The 17517-nt window shown below is 37.5% G+C and overlaps 2 protein-coding genes across 2 annotated transcripts in view; one reads left to right on the forward strand and one right to left on the reverse strand.

Moving 5' to 3' along the window:
* LOC125028097 (trypsin-1-like) overlaps nucleotides 1–2460 on the forward strand; it is a 5371-nt gene extending 2911 nt beyond the window's left edge. The window contains exons 2-3 of the mRNA XM_047617427.1: nucleotides 1284–1507; nucleotides 1805–2460. Of these exons, the coding sequence (XP_047473383.1) occupies nucleotides 1284–1507; nucleotides 1805–2341 (761 nt within the window). The 3' untranslated portion in view covers nucleotides 2342–2460. The remainder of the gene's footprint in view (nucleotides 1–1283; nucleotides 1508–1804) is intronic.
* A 13178-nt stretch (nucleotides 2461–15638) lies between these two features.
* On the reverse strand, nucleotides 15639–16986 carry LOC125027744 (trypsin-1-like). Its single transcript, XM_047616867.1, has 3 exons — nucleotides 16844–16986; nucleotides 16323–16543; nucleotides 15639–16215 (listed from the first exon to the last, which is right to left on the reverse strand). Exons 1-3 carry the CDS (start codon nucleotides 16884–16886, stop codon nucleotides 15679–15681), a joined length of 801 nt encoding a protein of 266 aa, XP_047472823.1. The 5' UTR covers nucleotides 16887–16986; the 3' UTR covers nucleotides 15639–15678.
* Nucleotides 16987–17517: the final 531 nt, after the last annotated feature.

Below are 17517 nucleotides of genomic sequence, written 5' to 3' on the forward strand. Positions count from 1 at the left end.
ATATGCCTGGCACCACGGCGGGTAAGGACTAAGCCGAGTCAGCACCAGCTGACACACGTTAGCGAGTAGGCATTAGTCGACACAGGCCGGGCTCCCCTCATGAGCATTGCCCGGGCGAGGCAATACAAATATCTACTCTAGTCTTGTCTTCCGCTCCTGATAAGCCTTGACTAAACATAAACCTTACTGACTAAACACGGCTGTAAATACAGCTTGGCTACTCTGAAATCAGCACGGCCTTAACGAACTAAATGCGGCGGTAGAAATTCTATTTAACCAAGAATCATCATCCTGGGATGGGACTTATACTGCCGCCAAATCGAGATAGACGCTTTAACGACGTCTCGCTAATAACAACAAACGCACTAGTGATGAAATAGACAACATATATATATATATATATATATATATATATTACATATATCTATATATATATACATATATTACATATATCTATATATACATATCTGTATATATATATATATATATATATATATATATATATGTGTATATATATGCCATATACAAATATATATATATATATATAAATATGTATATACACATTTACACATATATATGTATTACGGATATAGGCTTATATATACGTATGTATATATATGTATATGAATATGTATATATATGTATATACATCCCCCCTGACCTGGCCTCGAACCTAGGTCACTCCGGGTATGAGACCGGAGGGCCAGTATTAAACCAACCATGCCACGCGACCCTCAAAAAGGAGTGTGCAACTAGGATCTACCTAGCTCCATAGACATTACCTATCTACTCATACATGAGTAATGATAGCGAGGTTTTACACACACTCCCCGTGGGCACTCGCTGGAAATTGATTTAGAAATTCGAAACCTCGCTGTCATTACTCATGTATGAGTAGATAGGTAATATCTATGCGCTAGTTAGATCCTAGTTACACACTCCTTTTAGTGGGTCGCGTGGCATTGTTGGTTTAGTACTGGCCCTGCGGTCTCATACCCGGAGTGACCTAGGTTCGAGGCCAGGCCAGGTCAGGGAGGATTGTTACATATCTATATCAATGCGGCATTGCATTATTCCATCTTTCATGTATATGCATATACATTATATATATATATATATATATATATATTGATTTACATAATGTAAGTACATGTATGCATACACAAATACAAATATGTTTAGAGACTGTATACAATATACATTACAAATATATATATATATATATATATATATATATATATATATATTTACCTACGATAATATGACGTAATTTTAATCTCCAGCCACCCCGGCCTCCAGGAAGCCCACCTTCCGCCGCGGTCTCAACAAGATCGTCGGAGGAACTGACGTCACTCCTGGTGAGCTTCCTTACCAGCTCAGCTTCCAGGACAACTCCTGGGGCACCGAATTTCACTTCTGCGGCGCCTCCATCTACAACGAAAATTGGGCCATCTGTGCCGGTCACTGCGTCCAGGGCGAGGACTTTGATAACCCCAGCTACCTTCAGGTAATATATACAGTGTATATCTTTACATCTACCTATCGTGCGTATGTGTTTGTGTGCGCGTGCGCGCGCATTCAAACAGATTATTTTATTTAATAGAGGTGCGCAAGTGTTGTAATTTGGCGTGTAAAAGTTATAGAAATAATTACCTCCTTGACGAGTCAAACTCATAACAAAATATTTTTCTAGTTAAGCTTTTAAAGGAAAAGCAAGGCATATCCATGAGTGCTATGGTTTGATTTTTTTTTTCTTTTACAAGGAGTTCCATGGGATAATTTCCTTAATAATTATTATTTTCAGGTCGTGGCCGGAGAGAATAACATCCATATTGACGAGGGCAACGAGCAGAAGGTCACCCTCTCGAAGATCATCCAACACGAGGGTTACAACGGCTTCACCATCAGCAATGACATCTCCCTGCTCAAACTGTCTCAGCCTCTGACCTTCAACGACTTCGTGAGCGCCATCGATATTCCCGCTCAGGGTCACGCTGCCTCTGGTGAGTGCATCGTCTCCGGCTGGGGCGCTGTGTCTGAAGGAGGAAGCTCCCCCAGTGTCCTCCAGAAGGTGTCCGTTCCCATCGTGTCTGATGACGAGTGTCGCGATGCTTATGGCCAGAACGACATTGAGGACTCCATGATCTGCGCCGGAGTGCCCGAGGGCGGCAAGGACTCGTGCCAGGGTGACTCTGGCGGTCCCCTTGCTTGCTCTGACACCGGCTCCACCTACCTGGCCGGCATCGTGTCCTGGGGCTACGGCTGTGCCCGTCCCGGCTACCCTGGAGTGTATGCTGAGGTCGCCTACCATGTCGATTGGATCAAGGCCAATGCTGTTTAATTCCAACTGATTTAAACAATAAATACACTTCCGAATTAAAATATTCCAACTCATACATGGATCTGTAAGGCAGATATTACTGTTAGATAATATTTACAGATATAAATATTAATTTAGAATATGCCTTCTTCTTCAACAACTTTCCCCAGTGCCAGCTAGGCACAGCATCGCCTACGAAGATTTTTAGGCATCAGCCAATGAGGGTATAAGATTTAAGCCCATCATAATGTAAGAGGTGTGAGTATCTATGCATTCGAGTTCAGTGTATATAATGATATACGTATACACCTACATATCTGTCTGTAGGTATGCGCTGCAAAAGCATACACACAAGTGCACATACCTATATGCGTGTATGTATGTACGTAATATATATATATATATATATATATATATGTATTTATATATATGTTATAAATATAATATATATAGATATACATAATATATATATACATATATATTATATATGACATATATACATATATATGAAGTATAAATACATATACCTTATATATACATATTACATATAGATATAGGTATTAATATATCATATATATATTATACATTATATATAAATAATATAACATACATATATATTCATAAATAATATATATATCATATATCTTATGTAATGCATATATATATATATAATATATAAATATATATATAAAATATACATAGACATACATCTCTAAACATACATATATGAAAAGGAGAAAACACACTACCGTGTTGATACTATGGTATAAAAACCCACACTGTAAAACTAGATTTAATTGAAAAAGAGAGACTACAGTTTCGGAATCCACCTGGATTCCATCTTCAGGTCTGAGGAGGCAAGGAAGAGGAGGGGGTATAAGACAGAGAGAGGAAAGGCAACGCGGAGACACGGGGCAGGTGAGGACAGACGAACGGAAACGAAGGGAGGTCAGATCAGGTCGGGCAGGTCAGGTCGGGAGCGCCTGTCTCAACATAAGTACGCTGTTTCCAGGGGGCACAACAACAACGCTCTCTTCTGCCATCAGTGGGATACAGGCCATCTGATGGACTGGTCAGCGGCGCGAATTATCTTTCCTTCCGCTGACGTCCACGCCCGCAGATTGGTGGAATCTTCCCTAATTAAGCTGCTTCCCAATTTCAACCTGAACAGCGGCTTTTCTCCTGCTGACAGTCTCCTCGCTTCCCACATCTTTCGCCTTCTCCCGTATGCTGGCCACCCTTCACACAGTCCGCCCGACCCTCCCGACCTGACCTGCCCGACCTGATCTGACCTCCCTTCGTTTCCGTTCTTCTGTCCTCACCTGCCCCGTGTCTCCGCGTTGCCTTTCCTCTCTCTGTCTTATACCCCCTCCTCTTCCTTGCCTCCTCAGACCTGAAGATGGAATCCAGGTGGATTCCGAAACTGTAGTCTCTCTTTTTCAATTAAATCTAGTTTTACAGTGTGGGTTTTTATACCACATACATATATATATTATATATATATATATATATATATATTATATATATATATATATATATATATATATATGTATGTATATATTGTGGTAGGTGGTTGCGCATCTACCACTTGAACTGATCTATAGCTCTATAGGGGTGTTTCGATTGGGTGTGGTTGAGTGCTGAAGGTGAAGTGGAGATCTACTGGGGAGCTAAAGTCGGCAAAGTCAACTGGGCAGTCCTGTGTTACTGCTGCTATCTGTGGTGCGGCTGGACGATCGGGGGTTGCTGGTCTCTGTTCCGGATTCTGCGCGGGCAGGGAACGAGGGACCAATGAGAGAGCCAGGTCAGGTCTCTGCTGTGAATAGAGAAACGCGCCTTCTGGTGAGAGTACGAGGACAGGGCCGTGGACCTGATGTGACCCAACCCGAGAATTATACACAGCAATTGTCGCCTGGAGGTTACTGCTGTGGCTGGGCACCACGGCGGTCAAGGACTACGCTCAGCCTAGTCAGCACCAGCTGATACATGTTAGCGAGTCGGCATTAGTCGACACAGGCCGGGCTCCCCTCATGAGCATAGCCGGGTTCCCCTCATGGGGAAAGCCTGGGTGAAGCTCAGCTTCGCATATCGGACTTATACGCAGCTTCAGGTTGCCGGGTCGTGCTGCTACAATATATATGTATATATGTATAATATATGTATTATATTATCATATGCACAGACATATAATGTATGTATATATATATATATATATATATATATATATAAACACATACATATTTATATATAACATAAAACTGTTTCTATTAAGATTGTTTATGAATTGCTACAGTTCATTTGCCAACTCGCAGAAGATAGCATCGTCGTCTGCAAATTTTAGATTGTTTAGATCTTGAATATTTTTTCAAGGCAAGCTGTAAACAATTTTGGTGATATGGTGTCGCCCTGACTAACACCTTTTTTGATTGGTATTTATCGGTTTATGTATGAAGCTTGATGGTTGTTGTCCCATCTTTATATGTATCTTCCAATATTTTACAATGGACTTCCTCTACTCCTTGTCTTCGGATACCTTCTAATACTGCTGGTATTTGTTCAGAGTCAAATGCCTTTTAGTAATCGAAGAATACCATACACAGGGGTTTCTATATTCATTTATTTTCTCTGTTATTTGTTAGTGTGTGGATGAGGTCTGCTGCGTAAACCTGTCTGTTATCTACGCTGGGTAGCATCTAGTGATGGAACAGTTTGTAAATAACATATATTTTTTTTTAAAGATATTTTCTATCCCCCGTTTTATGTATTAAAATAAATGTTGCGTTTTCCAGGTTTTCGGAGGATTGCCTTTGGCAAGCCATTTGTTATAAAGATTGGATAGTTTTAATTTTGCGATTTCTCCAGCATCTATTACAAGGGTCTATACTAATTCCGTCTTCACCTGGCGTTTTCCCTCTCTTCATGCTTTTGTGTGTTCTTTTAATTTCGACTGCTGTGTTGTTAGGTACATCTCTGATTGCTGCGTTTCCTTCTGTAAATGGCTGTCTACCTAAGGTGCACAAATCCCTGTAAAAGTCTTCCGCTACTTTGATTATTTATTTGTTTGTAATATGTCACTTCTTTGCCTGGTTTCTTTATTGCATGCATTTGATGACTCCGTATATCAAGTCTCCTTTTAGCTGTTTTTATGCGGGTACCAGGAATCACTGTTTCATTTATTTCATGAATGATGAATTTACTTAAATACTGCCTTATTTTTCTCTGAAGTCTTGATTAGTTCAGCTTATTCTGTTTTATCCCTGTTTGACGACATTTTCATGGCCTTACGTTTTTGCATAAGCTGTTTAGTTTCTACAGAAGGCTTGCTGGAATTTTGCATGTCTTTACCGCCTACTTCAAGTGCAGCTTCCGTTATTATGTCATTGAACTGTTTGTTGATTTTTCAATGTTAGGATCTTAGTGAACGGTGAGTATCTGTTAAAACTAATTTCTACCGCCATTGGTCTTTAATTTAGCTAGATTTGGCATCGGCGGTCAAATGAGTTTATTCCTTTCCCTTTTGAGGTGTATTTTAATGTCTTCTTTAGCCATTCTATGGTTGCTAGACACATTTGCTTTAGTAATAACTTTCATTTTTTAAAAACTATATCTCGCTGATTTGAAATTATGATGTCAATATTGTTTACGATTTCAGATGGGGACTTCCACGTTCACTTCCTCTTCGGCCTTTTTTTTTTTTTTTTTTTTTTTTTTTTTAAATTGTATTCATGATACTGAATGATCGAGCCGCAGCAAAATTGATTAGCATTTGTCCCCTCGCATTTCTGGTACCTCAGTCAGTGCTAGTAAAGCGAATTCATTTCTCATAATCTCAATATTGTAAGTGCAAAGGTTCATTGTCGTCTGGCGGCCTGTCTTTAACCGGAAATTTTTAGCACCCTCTGCTTCGGAGCGATCCTGATAGCCGCCGTAACCAGGGCCTCCGGGGAATGAGGGCCGTTGATGTTGCTTTTTCATGATTGCGGAGTAGACAGGCGAGATACTCCCCCCCCCCCACCCACCCCTCTACTGGCTCAGACGTATCTAGATAGGGGGCGGGGGGGGGGGGTAATTTAGCCGAATGCGACTAGTAAACCTCTCCAGCTGGGTTGAACTTGCCTCGCATGGACTTGCAACACATGGTCCTGCTAACTACATCGGGGTCTACTCCCGTGACCATGGGCTTAAGTATCAGAAGTGCAAATTTTGGAATATATACTCTATACACTCACACACACACAAACATATATTTGTGGATGTGTGTGTATGCATATTTATGTACACACACATACATATATATGTGTGTGTATACATATATCTATATCTATCTATCTAGAAGTGTGTGTATCCACACACGCAAACACCCACACACACAAACATATATATATAAATATTTTACTGTATATTTATATAAATTTAAATATACACATATGTATGTATGTATATTTATATATACATACATATATATTCGTACATATATATATATATATATATATATATATATATATATATATATGTGTGTGTGTGTGTGTGTGTGTGTATGTGTGTGTGTGTGTGCGCACACATACATATATACTTAATTACATACAAAAACAAAGACATCCATACCTATATTTATATGAATGCATGCTTGTAGATATACATGAAATTGTCCAACCGAGAAAGATTTAAGAGTACGTGCAAGTTGGTTCAACAAAATTTCTCTCTCTGTTTTGCCCCGCATTGTATCCAGTTCTCATGCTGATTATGTGTAGTAGCAACAGTAGCTGTAGTATTCCTATTAGTAGAAGTAGCATCATCATTACTTCTACTTATGATGCTAATATTAGTATTGATATTGAATAATAGTATGATAATTATGATGAGCATCATAATTATAATGGTGACAATAAAGATAACAATAATAATAATGATGATATTGATGATGATAATGATAATGATAATAATAATAATAAAAATAGTAATGATAATAATAATGATAATAATGGTAATAGTAATACGAACGATAATAATAATATTAATTGAATATTAATATTGTCATTATATTAGCCATCAGTATGCTTATTATTTCGATTGATATCTTAGGATTATCATAACAATAATATTTATCAGCATTCATTAATAATATTCAATTTATACTGTTTCTTTTTGGTAATTTGCTGTTATTGTTAAAATTGTCATAGCAATAATAATCTTCCCATATGAACCAGCAACTGCCCGTAATTCCTAGCTGTTTAAAGCACTAAATTGACCTGTGTTCGTAATTTATTTTACAGCCTGCAACAATTCCAGGACATTTCGGATATTTGGGAGTGAAGTATTTAGTTCGTGTTTTAATTCGATTTGGCTTGATATAAGAACTTGCACATTAAACCCTCATGTCTGAACAAGTGCCTTTTCGATAAAGTAAACAACGTGACAAAATATTAAGATTTCTGGTGAGCCTTTGTGCAATAATCGCATAGTACCCTGGGAGAGAGGAGAAAAAAAAAAAAGTTAAGCACTCCCTAATTAGGTGATTTAAAACACATTAGGAATCTGACTTCCGGTTGTTGCAGTGTTGAGGGTCCCCAGGGAGGCAATTGGTCGTCCAATGAACGGAGAGAACAATGCCGAGTTTTTATCTTTATTGGAAAAAGTACACTTGCATCCCCGAGGAAAATCTGTTCCTTATTCATGGGTTAGTTTTGCCGCGCCAAGAGTATTGCATCATCAACAGTTGCCTTTTCTGTAGAATTTTAATTTGTTGTATATATAATATATATGTGTATATAATATATATATATATATATATATATATGTGTGTGTGTGTGTGTGTGTGTGTGTGTGTGTGTGTGTGTGTGTGTGTGTGTGTGTGTGTGTGTGTGTGTGTGTGGTGTGGTATATATTTATATGTGTGTGCATGTATACACTTATGTATAGTATACACACACATATACACGTTGTGGGGATGCATGCGTGTGCGTGTGTGTGCGCAAACGCGTGTGTGTCTGTCTTTCTATATGAATAAGTGACGAAACTTTACTGGATTTACATTTCAAGGATTGTAGTGTGTACCTTGACTTTAGTTTTGATAGTGAAAGACCCTACATATTTTGTAAATTGATAAGATCTAAGTTGATCTAAAGAAGGTAAGAAGCCTTCAGGACAAACCTTCAAGACCTCCTCCATAGACTAAGTGCAGCGAACCCCTCCATACAGTTCACCACAGAAGAGGAAATACATGAACAACTTTTCCTGGACACCTTAATCCTGACGGCCCTGTGTACAGAAAGCCCACAAATAAAGATGATTTTATACACTATGTCTCTGCCCACAGTAATAGAACCAAAGAAGGTGTGGTCACTGTTTTTTTTTTTCCTCCGAGCAATTAGAGTTCCTAGAGTAGGAAGTGAAACACGTCAGTAATACCTTCCAACGCCTCCTTTACCCTCGCACCTTTCTCACCCACGTCTGACGCAAGGCAGAAAAGATCATGACCAGATCAAGAGGGGACGACTCACAGAATAAGACAGAATTATCATCCCACACTCGCAGCTGAACACCTCGAGGCCATGTTGGGACGCACAGTGAGTATAGCTACCACTTCTGGTAAGAAGATCGGAGATATCATAAGGGAAACGAGGTCAGACCACAGCAGACCTCTTAGGTGTACATCATACCATACGGTGGCTGCGATAAAGTATACATAGGTGAGACAGGACGAGGCCTACACGAACAACGAATCAACCAACACCGCAGAGATCTCCGACGGCATGACAAGAGAAGCGTCTTCGTTGTTCATGTCGACACCGACGACCATCTCCTTAAGTGGTCCCAGGCCTCCATCATGAAACAAGGCCTGCCCCCACGACCAAGGAAGATGGTAGAAGCGGCGTTCATCCATTCAACAACTTCAACGCAGCAACAGGGAGCCACGAACTAGACAAGGTCGTCACACACCTAATTACCGACGTGGCCTGACCGAAAAAGCCTTCGGCATATTTATGTGTTTTTCTGTACTTCCCTTCGTTGTTCTAAGTGCACTCTAATACATGTTTGCCCTTTACGCGTACATTATTCGAACCTGGGGAAAACCTTTTCATTGTGTATCCAAGTCTATGCCTTCAACTTTATACGATTTGACACACTCTGGCCAGCGAATCAGAGCGCGATATTTCATATAATCTCAGATAAGGATTTATTTTTAATGAATTAGAAACCACATCGTAAGTTTCTTGATATAACTTTTTATTGTAAAGGTTCATAAAATGTTTCTGTGCCTTTTTAGCCGTTCATCAAATACATGTTCACTCTATATGGGTAAGCTATGGAACGGCATGGTAAAAATTTCCAACGTGTTCGAGTCAGATGACGTGGTATTGACTTCCGTGGGATGAATGTCTCGAAAATCATTCTGTCCATCTATGATATAACCTTACAAGCTCAAAAAAAACCCATAAATCAAGTAAATGTCCGTGACCATTGGAATTACCCAGTTGTCTGATTTGGACATGAGGCTTACTTGTGGTGGCTACGATAAGATGCAAAACTTTATGCAATTTCCATATTTCACATGAAGAGCGTATTCAGTACGAAAAAATATTTTGACTGAATGTGTGAACTGCATTTCAACTTTCCACAGCCTTGCGAAGCGTAGAGTGATGTGTATAAACAATAGAAGTTGCAGAGTCAGGTACTTTTTCCATTTTATCTGACGCTTCCACAATGAAATGCTAGTAACGAAAAAATATACCAGCATAATAAGTACTTTAATGGTTTTCTATTGACTTTTTTATGTGATTTTTTTTTCCTTTTCCCAAAACTTTGAATATCAATACAAACCTCGAGATCATGTTTTGTAGCGACCGTGATATAACTTGAAACAGTGTATCAAAGTGTTAGGAGTTTGAGGATGCTATAAAGTTTATATATATATATATATATATATATATATATTTATATGTATTTATATAAAAGTATATACACATGTATGTATATATGTACCGGTATGCATATTGATGTGTGCGCACACACACACACACACACACACACATATATATATATATATATATATATATATATATATATATATATGCATATAAATACATATATATATATACAGACACACACACATATATATAAATATATATGTGTATATATATGTGTGTGTGTGTGTAGATAGATATAATGATATTCATTTATGTGCAAATGTGTGCATATATATATATATATATATATATATATATATATATATATATATATACATATACACACACACACACACATACCATCTGCCAACGTTCCATAATGATAAAGGTAATATTGAAAGTTCTTTCTACCTTCTATTTTGATGATCGGGAACGTATACGAGGGGGAAAGAAAACATGGTCATATAGCAAAAGTCAGGGAAACGAGAATGTCCATTTTTCCAAAGTGAGGGAAGGAAAATTGACGTTTCAGGCAATCTTAAGATTAAACTTAATTAAAAAAGATTTTTTTTTGCTTAAAGTCAGGGATAGGACAATGCCTTCTTAATTCGAGTTTTTCATTTCTTTATTATTATCTCTTTAATGGTTTCCCTGTCCTTCAGAATTCCCAGAACGCTGATAAAATGGCGTTGCATCATCTGGAAATTTCAGATGGTAATGAATGATAACAGATAACAGCGCTAAGTTTCAAATGCATATATACACGACGTATGTACTCACAGTTCTGTGTTCAATATTTATGTACATATGAACGTATGAATTAGTGTTACGCTCACACACACACACACACACACACACACACACACACACACACACACACACACACACACACACACACACTCATGCACACACACACACACACACACACACGTTATAAATCCTCCAGAAGGCACAGCAGGCTCATTACCAAAGACCTACTAGATGATAAGGACTCAGTAGTAATAGTAGCATTAGTAGTATAGTTCTTGTAGTATTATAGTATTATTACTATTAGTAATAGGGTATGATAATGATACTACTAACAATCATATAGTAGATATCATTAATATTATCTTCATCATTATAGTTATCATTATGATTGTAATGATAATAGCGGTAATAACATATTCTTTTCCAAATAATGAGAAATGTAATAATGATAGTGAGGAAAATGACAATAACACTTAGTTAATAACAGGGTTAATATTGATGATAACGACGGGACTAGTGATACAGCAATAAATATTATAATAAGCGTAATGAGGATAATATCGATTATAACCGTTATACGGAAAACAATTACCATATTTATCATTAAGATGTGGTAACATATATCTAGGGTGCAAGGCATACACAAAGATCTTAATTCACACAGTACATGCCGTAGAGCAAACACATGTACACATGTTACTGCTGAAGGTACCACATCGAGACCACTTTAGTACTTAGACAGGAGGAACGAGCTACCCATAAATTCCAGTCTAAGCCAAGTAACGAACGGAATTTAGTAATAACCAATAACGTTGTAATAGCAATAGCATTCTTGCAATGACATACTAACATCAGTGCGACGATGATGATACTCTATTAATAATTCTAATCAAACACATGAGTAATAAAAAAAGAAATCTAAGTCAAAGGCTTAATAGTAATAACAACAATTATATTACAAAAGCAATAACAGTAATATCAACTCAAGTAAGATATCATTAGCAGGAACATGGTAGCAATAATATTAGCATCGATAACAGAAGAACACTAATAACTTTGGTGAATTTGTCTTCTCATGGTTAATTGGCAACGGAAGTCCATCTCCTTGGGATACTCCTTAGCTTGTATCGGTTACCCCTCTGCTGCTAGACCTTTCCTTCTCTGTTTTATCTTTGTATCTCCTATTATCAGCATTCTCTTTCGTTTGCCCCTTCTATTTGTTAAAACTATTGCCTTCCTCCTTCTTCGAGCAAGCCACCTTAACTTTCCTCCCCTTATGTATTGTGAATGCGACACGATAACTTTGACTTAGCTCTTCTTGTACTAAAACTCCTAAAATCCAGTTCAATAGTTTAAACCTGGTCTTTCAAATTCTGAATTTTCTTCCTTCGTCGAAACCCCGTTTTTTTTTTTTATTCGTCGTTACCACCCACGAGTACTTGTATCTTTATCAACTTGGACTTTTTTAGCCTCATCACATGCAAATACGACTGACGCCCCCCCCCCCCCCCCCACACACACTTCTGGTTATGAGTGTGCTAAAGAAAGCTGCCAAGCTCAAACCTTCTACTTTTATATTGATTTCCAGATATATTAAACAACCGATTTGAGATGTAGTCCATCATCATGGCTGTTTAAAATATGGATGTTCGCTATCTCCCTAATACAATGAGAACTCACACTTTCTAATTAATTTATATAACTAAACATTGATGAAGATGATGATAATGGTCCTGATGATGATGACGATAAAGCTGATAATGATGGTGATAATACTATAATACTGATAATAGTAAAAACCTTTAAATGACCAAATGTGCTTGTACACTCAGAACAGAAATGAGCGAGAGAGCTGAAATTACATTTAACCTGAACAAGGAGACCTGCATTATGTTCAACCCTCGGCTTGTGAGTACAGTTAGAATCCATTGAAATCTGTCGTACTTTCATTACTCAGACTTGCGTTAAAATGTGAATTAAGGATAAAGAACTATTCTAATTGTCTGCTATACATACTGACCTTTTACCGTTGTTGTATATGTACCGTATATATCTGATACAAACTGAAAAAGGAGTAAAGAATCTGATAACATTCGCGTCGATTCATTTTTTAGTTGATTAGTTAAATTATTATTTTTTTAGCGAAGAACACGAAGAGAAAACGTTGATAGAAATAATGTAAAAAAAAAAGAAAGAAAGAAAGAAAGAAAGAAAAAAAAAACAAAAAAACAATTCTAATCTTTAAATTAAAGATAAAAAGCCAATGCACAATTCAGTTCTTTTAGTCCTTTTTTCTTTTCTGTTTCTTTTTGTTTCGTTTTTTTTTCGCATACGTGGTAGAATAAGACCTTGCAGAGTATTTTCGAGACTGGAGAAGACGCTGCGTGACAGGTCTGGAGAAAACTTTGATGGAGGGAGGCTTTTGGGAAATCAAATGAGTCGGCAATTTTTCGACTTAATTTTTAATTTTCTAGAACCCGCAGTTGAAAATAATAATTTTGATAGATTAATAATTAAATAATAATAATAATAATAATAATAATAATAATAATAATAATAATAATAATAATAATAATAATAGAAAATATAAATAATATCAAATATTGTTGATTGAGTAGATGGTGATTTTTGTTGTTTATTTTTGTCCAATTTTCTAAAATTCCAGAGTATATACGGTTTACTGCCATTCCTGCTTTGAAGTAGTTGTCAACACCGGGTTTATAGCATTATGATTGTTACTGTCATTATTGTCTTGGATGGCATGTGAGAATCAAAGTCTTTTCAGATACACAAGACTGATTTTTAAAAGTATAGTGTCTTAGGCCTATGGGAAGAGAACTTTCACAATGCGTGTTATGATATACATACAGTATATGTGTGCGTAAAATACATATGTATGTATATATACACATGCATATATATATATATATATATATGTATATATATATATTTAACAACCATTCATTCCATTGCAGGATATAGGCCTCTCTTAATTCACTGTTGAGAGGTTATTCGGTAGTACCACTTTTGCCTGACTGGATGCCTTTCCTAATCAATCGGTTGTGCCACGGCGGAGACTTCCCCTGCGACACCTGCATTTAACTTCTTAAGGCGATATGTCGTTTTCTTGCCGTGAGCCAACGGTCGGAACGCAGTCATTATATATATATATATATATATATATATATATATATATATACATACATATATATATACATATGTATATATAATATATATATACACACATATATGTATATATATATTATATATGTATTTATATGCATATGTGTATATATTATATATGTATTTAAATGTATATGAATATATATTGTATATGTATTATATGTATATGTATATATAATCATATGTATATATTTATAATATATCTATCTATCTATATGTGTGTGTTTTATTTGTAGTGTGAATCCTGCTTCAACCCCGACTACGACTGGGCACTCATATAAGGCGAATCAATTCAGAATCCAGGCGTCTCTGCTGCGCTCCCCGATGTTCTCCTCTCCGTTCTACTCTCTTTGCCCTCTTACTTGTAATCTTAGGCCTTCCTCCATTTTTCTTAAATTGTATAAGAACCGTTTCGGCACATGAGGCAGGCAAAATTCAGACCGGCTTTGAGATGGACGACCATAGGCCACATTACAGTCAACTTATCAGTCAGTCTCCCATAGAATGACTCTCATCTACCTGCCTCTCTCCAGATAAAGTCAGTCTAGAGGATGGTTGTCTCCTGAACCCTACCGTCTTGCTAGACGTCAAAGCCTCTGCCTGGTACACTCAAGATTGGCACACACACACACACACACACACACACATATATATATATATATACACACATATGTCTGTAAATACATATCACTATACGTATATGCATATGGATATTTGTATATGTGTGCATACATATATATGGTTAAAAAGCCCACTATGCATCAATTTAGTTTGTGCATTGTTGTTTTTCTACCAGTGGTTTATCACATATGTATACATACACACATATATGCATATATGCGTATCTGTATATTTATATCCATATATATCTGTATGTATATACATATAAATGTATAAGTATATATATACATATACATACATATACGTATATATGCATATGTATGCATATATGTATGTATATATATATATATAATTATACACACATATATATGAATATATGTGCACTCCCTACATATCACCTTATTATATATTCTAACATTTCATTTGTAAATCTATGTGACGAGAATTTGCAGTTAAAAAATCACAAAATCCCATGAGGCTTCACATATCTATCAAATGAAGATTAATAATAACAAAAAAAACGCAAACTATTTCATTACCATGTACCAAAACCTTTGACAGATTGATTTATTCTTACTGCACAAGGTTTTTAATCTACTATGGGGGTAAGGTTCACATGAAGAAAACAAAGTGCATGTGGAGAACCAAAACTGAAATAGATAATGCAAAAATGCATTATTTGTTTACGTTATCTGTAATTCCGTTTTTTTTTTTTTTTTTTTTTTTTTTTTTTTTTTTTTTTTTTTTTTTTTTTAATTAGATGTAAGCGATATCATGTTTTAGAAACAGTAGTGCTAATTATTTTCAGTGTATATGCTTAGTCTCCAGTTAAAGATGAGGGCTTTGAGAATGTCATATGAATAATATCTTTATTCTATTTATATGCATTAAAGGATTTTACACAGCATTAGCCAGGACCCAGTCAACGAAGTAAGCAACCTCGGTGTAGACGCCAGGGTAGTTGGGACGGGCACAGCCGTAGCCCCAGGACACGATGCCGGCCAGGTAGGGGGAGCCGGTGTCAGAGCAAGCAAGGGGGCCGCCAGAGTCACCCTGGCACGAGTCCTTGCCGCCCTCGGGCACTCCGGCACAGATCATTGAGTCATCAATGTCGTTCTGGCCATAAGCATCGCGACATTCGGCGTCAGACACGATGGGAACGGACACCTTCTGGAGGACACTGGGGGAGCTTCCTCCTTCAGACAGAGCGCCCCAGCCGGACACGATGCATTCACCAGAGGCAGCGTGACCTGCTTCGGGAAGGGCAATGGGGCCCACGTAGTCGTTAAAGGTCAGAGGCTGAGACAGCTTGAGCAGGGAGATGTCGTTGCTGATGGTGAAACCGTTGTAGTCCTCGTGTTGGATGATCTTGGAAAGGATGATCGTCTGCTCGTTGCCCTCATCCACATCCCTGTTGTGCTCTCCAGCAACAACCTGTTGTCAGCACAAATTAATTCATAAAGGGATTTGCAACAGGAAAGTTAATGTGTAATGCGTTTTCTCCCCTAAAACAGGGCTTTTGGAATGGATGCGAGACCCACCTGAAGGTAATCGGGGTTGTTCATGTCCTCGCCCTGGACGCAGTGGCCGGCGCAGATGGCCCAATTTTCGTTGTAGATGGAGGCGCCGCAGAAGTGGAAGGCGAAGCCGAAGGAGACGTCCTGGAAGCTGAGCTGGTAAGGAAGCTCACCAGGAGTGACGTCAGTTCCTCCGACGATCTTGTTGAGACCGCGGCGGAAGGTGGGCTTCCTGGAGGGGGCGGCTGGGGAATGACAACACGAAATGTTACTTTTTTCAAGAAGTGACAGAGAATGCTATCATTACTTTTATATAAAGCTAGTGATTCCCTTGTTTATATTCTTTAATATTTCAATATTCTTCACTTGTGTGTGCATATGTATTCAAATGCACACGTATGCATTATATATGCAGCATATTGCAGACCAGTTCCGCGAAGGGGAGAATAAATACAGAGGACAATCATTCAAAACATAACTGACACCCCATCCCCCTTTCCCTGCAGCATGCAGGCTAAAAACAATTCAAAGGAAACGCGACCTACCGAGGGCCCCGGCGAGGAGCAGGCACAGCACTACAGCCTTCATGGTCGGTCACTGGTGCAGAGGGGAGGCCGCGACGTCAATTTATACCGACAGCCAGTACCATTGCAGGTTATCGCGTCCCTGTGGGATTTTTCCCAAACATGCTCACTGACTTGCCTCACTTTGTTGCTCATTTACCATATGAATTACTAAGGTCATTGTCATTATTATTATCAGTAATATAATTCAATTTTTTATTATCACTTTTGATATCATTGCCGTCAGTCATATTATTATTATCATAACCTTTATCCATATTATCATTAATATTAGTAGTAGTGGTATCATTGTCATCAGCATCATTGTTATTAGTATTATCATTAGTATTCATTACTATCACAATTATTATTATTGCTGTTACCATTGTCATTGTCGGTGGGTTCTCATTATTATCATTATTTTTGTAGATATTGCTTTTGTTACAGCAAATACTTCTGTCAATTTACATCTTAATGCATAGCGTCCTGTTCTTAATTCACAGTTGTGAGGGACTTTTAAATAGAATGTCAGTGGTTAATGACGCCCAGTTAATACAAGTTTTTGAAATATGGCAGGTTGTATTTGATGTGAAAAGTAGGAAAAAAAGTGTTTATTGAGGAACACTATTAGTTTCTTCCATAATCTAATGAAGACT

The sequence above is a fragment of the Penaeus chinensis genome, chromosome 8 (assembly GCF_019202785.1).
Source record: "Penaeus chinensis breed Huanghai No. 1 chromosome 8, ASM1920278v2, whole genome shotgun sequence".
Taxonomy (NCBI): Eukaryota; Metazoa; Arthropoda; class Malacostraca; order Decapoda; family Penaeidae; genus Penaeus; species Penaeus chinensis.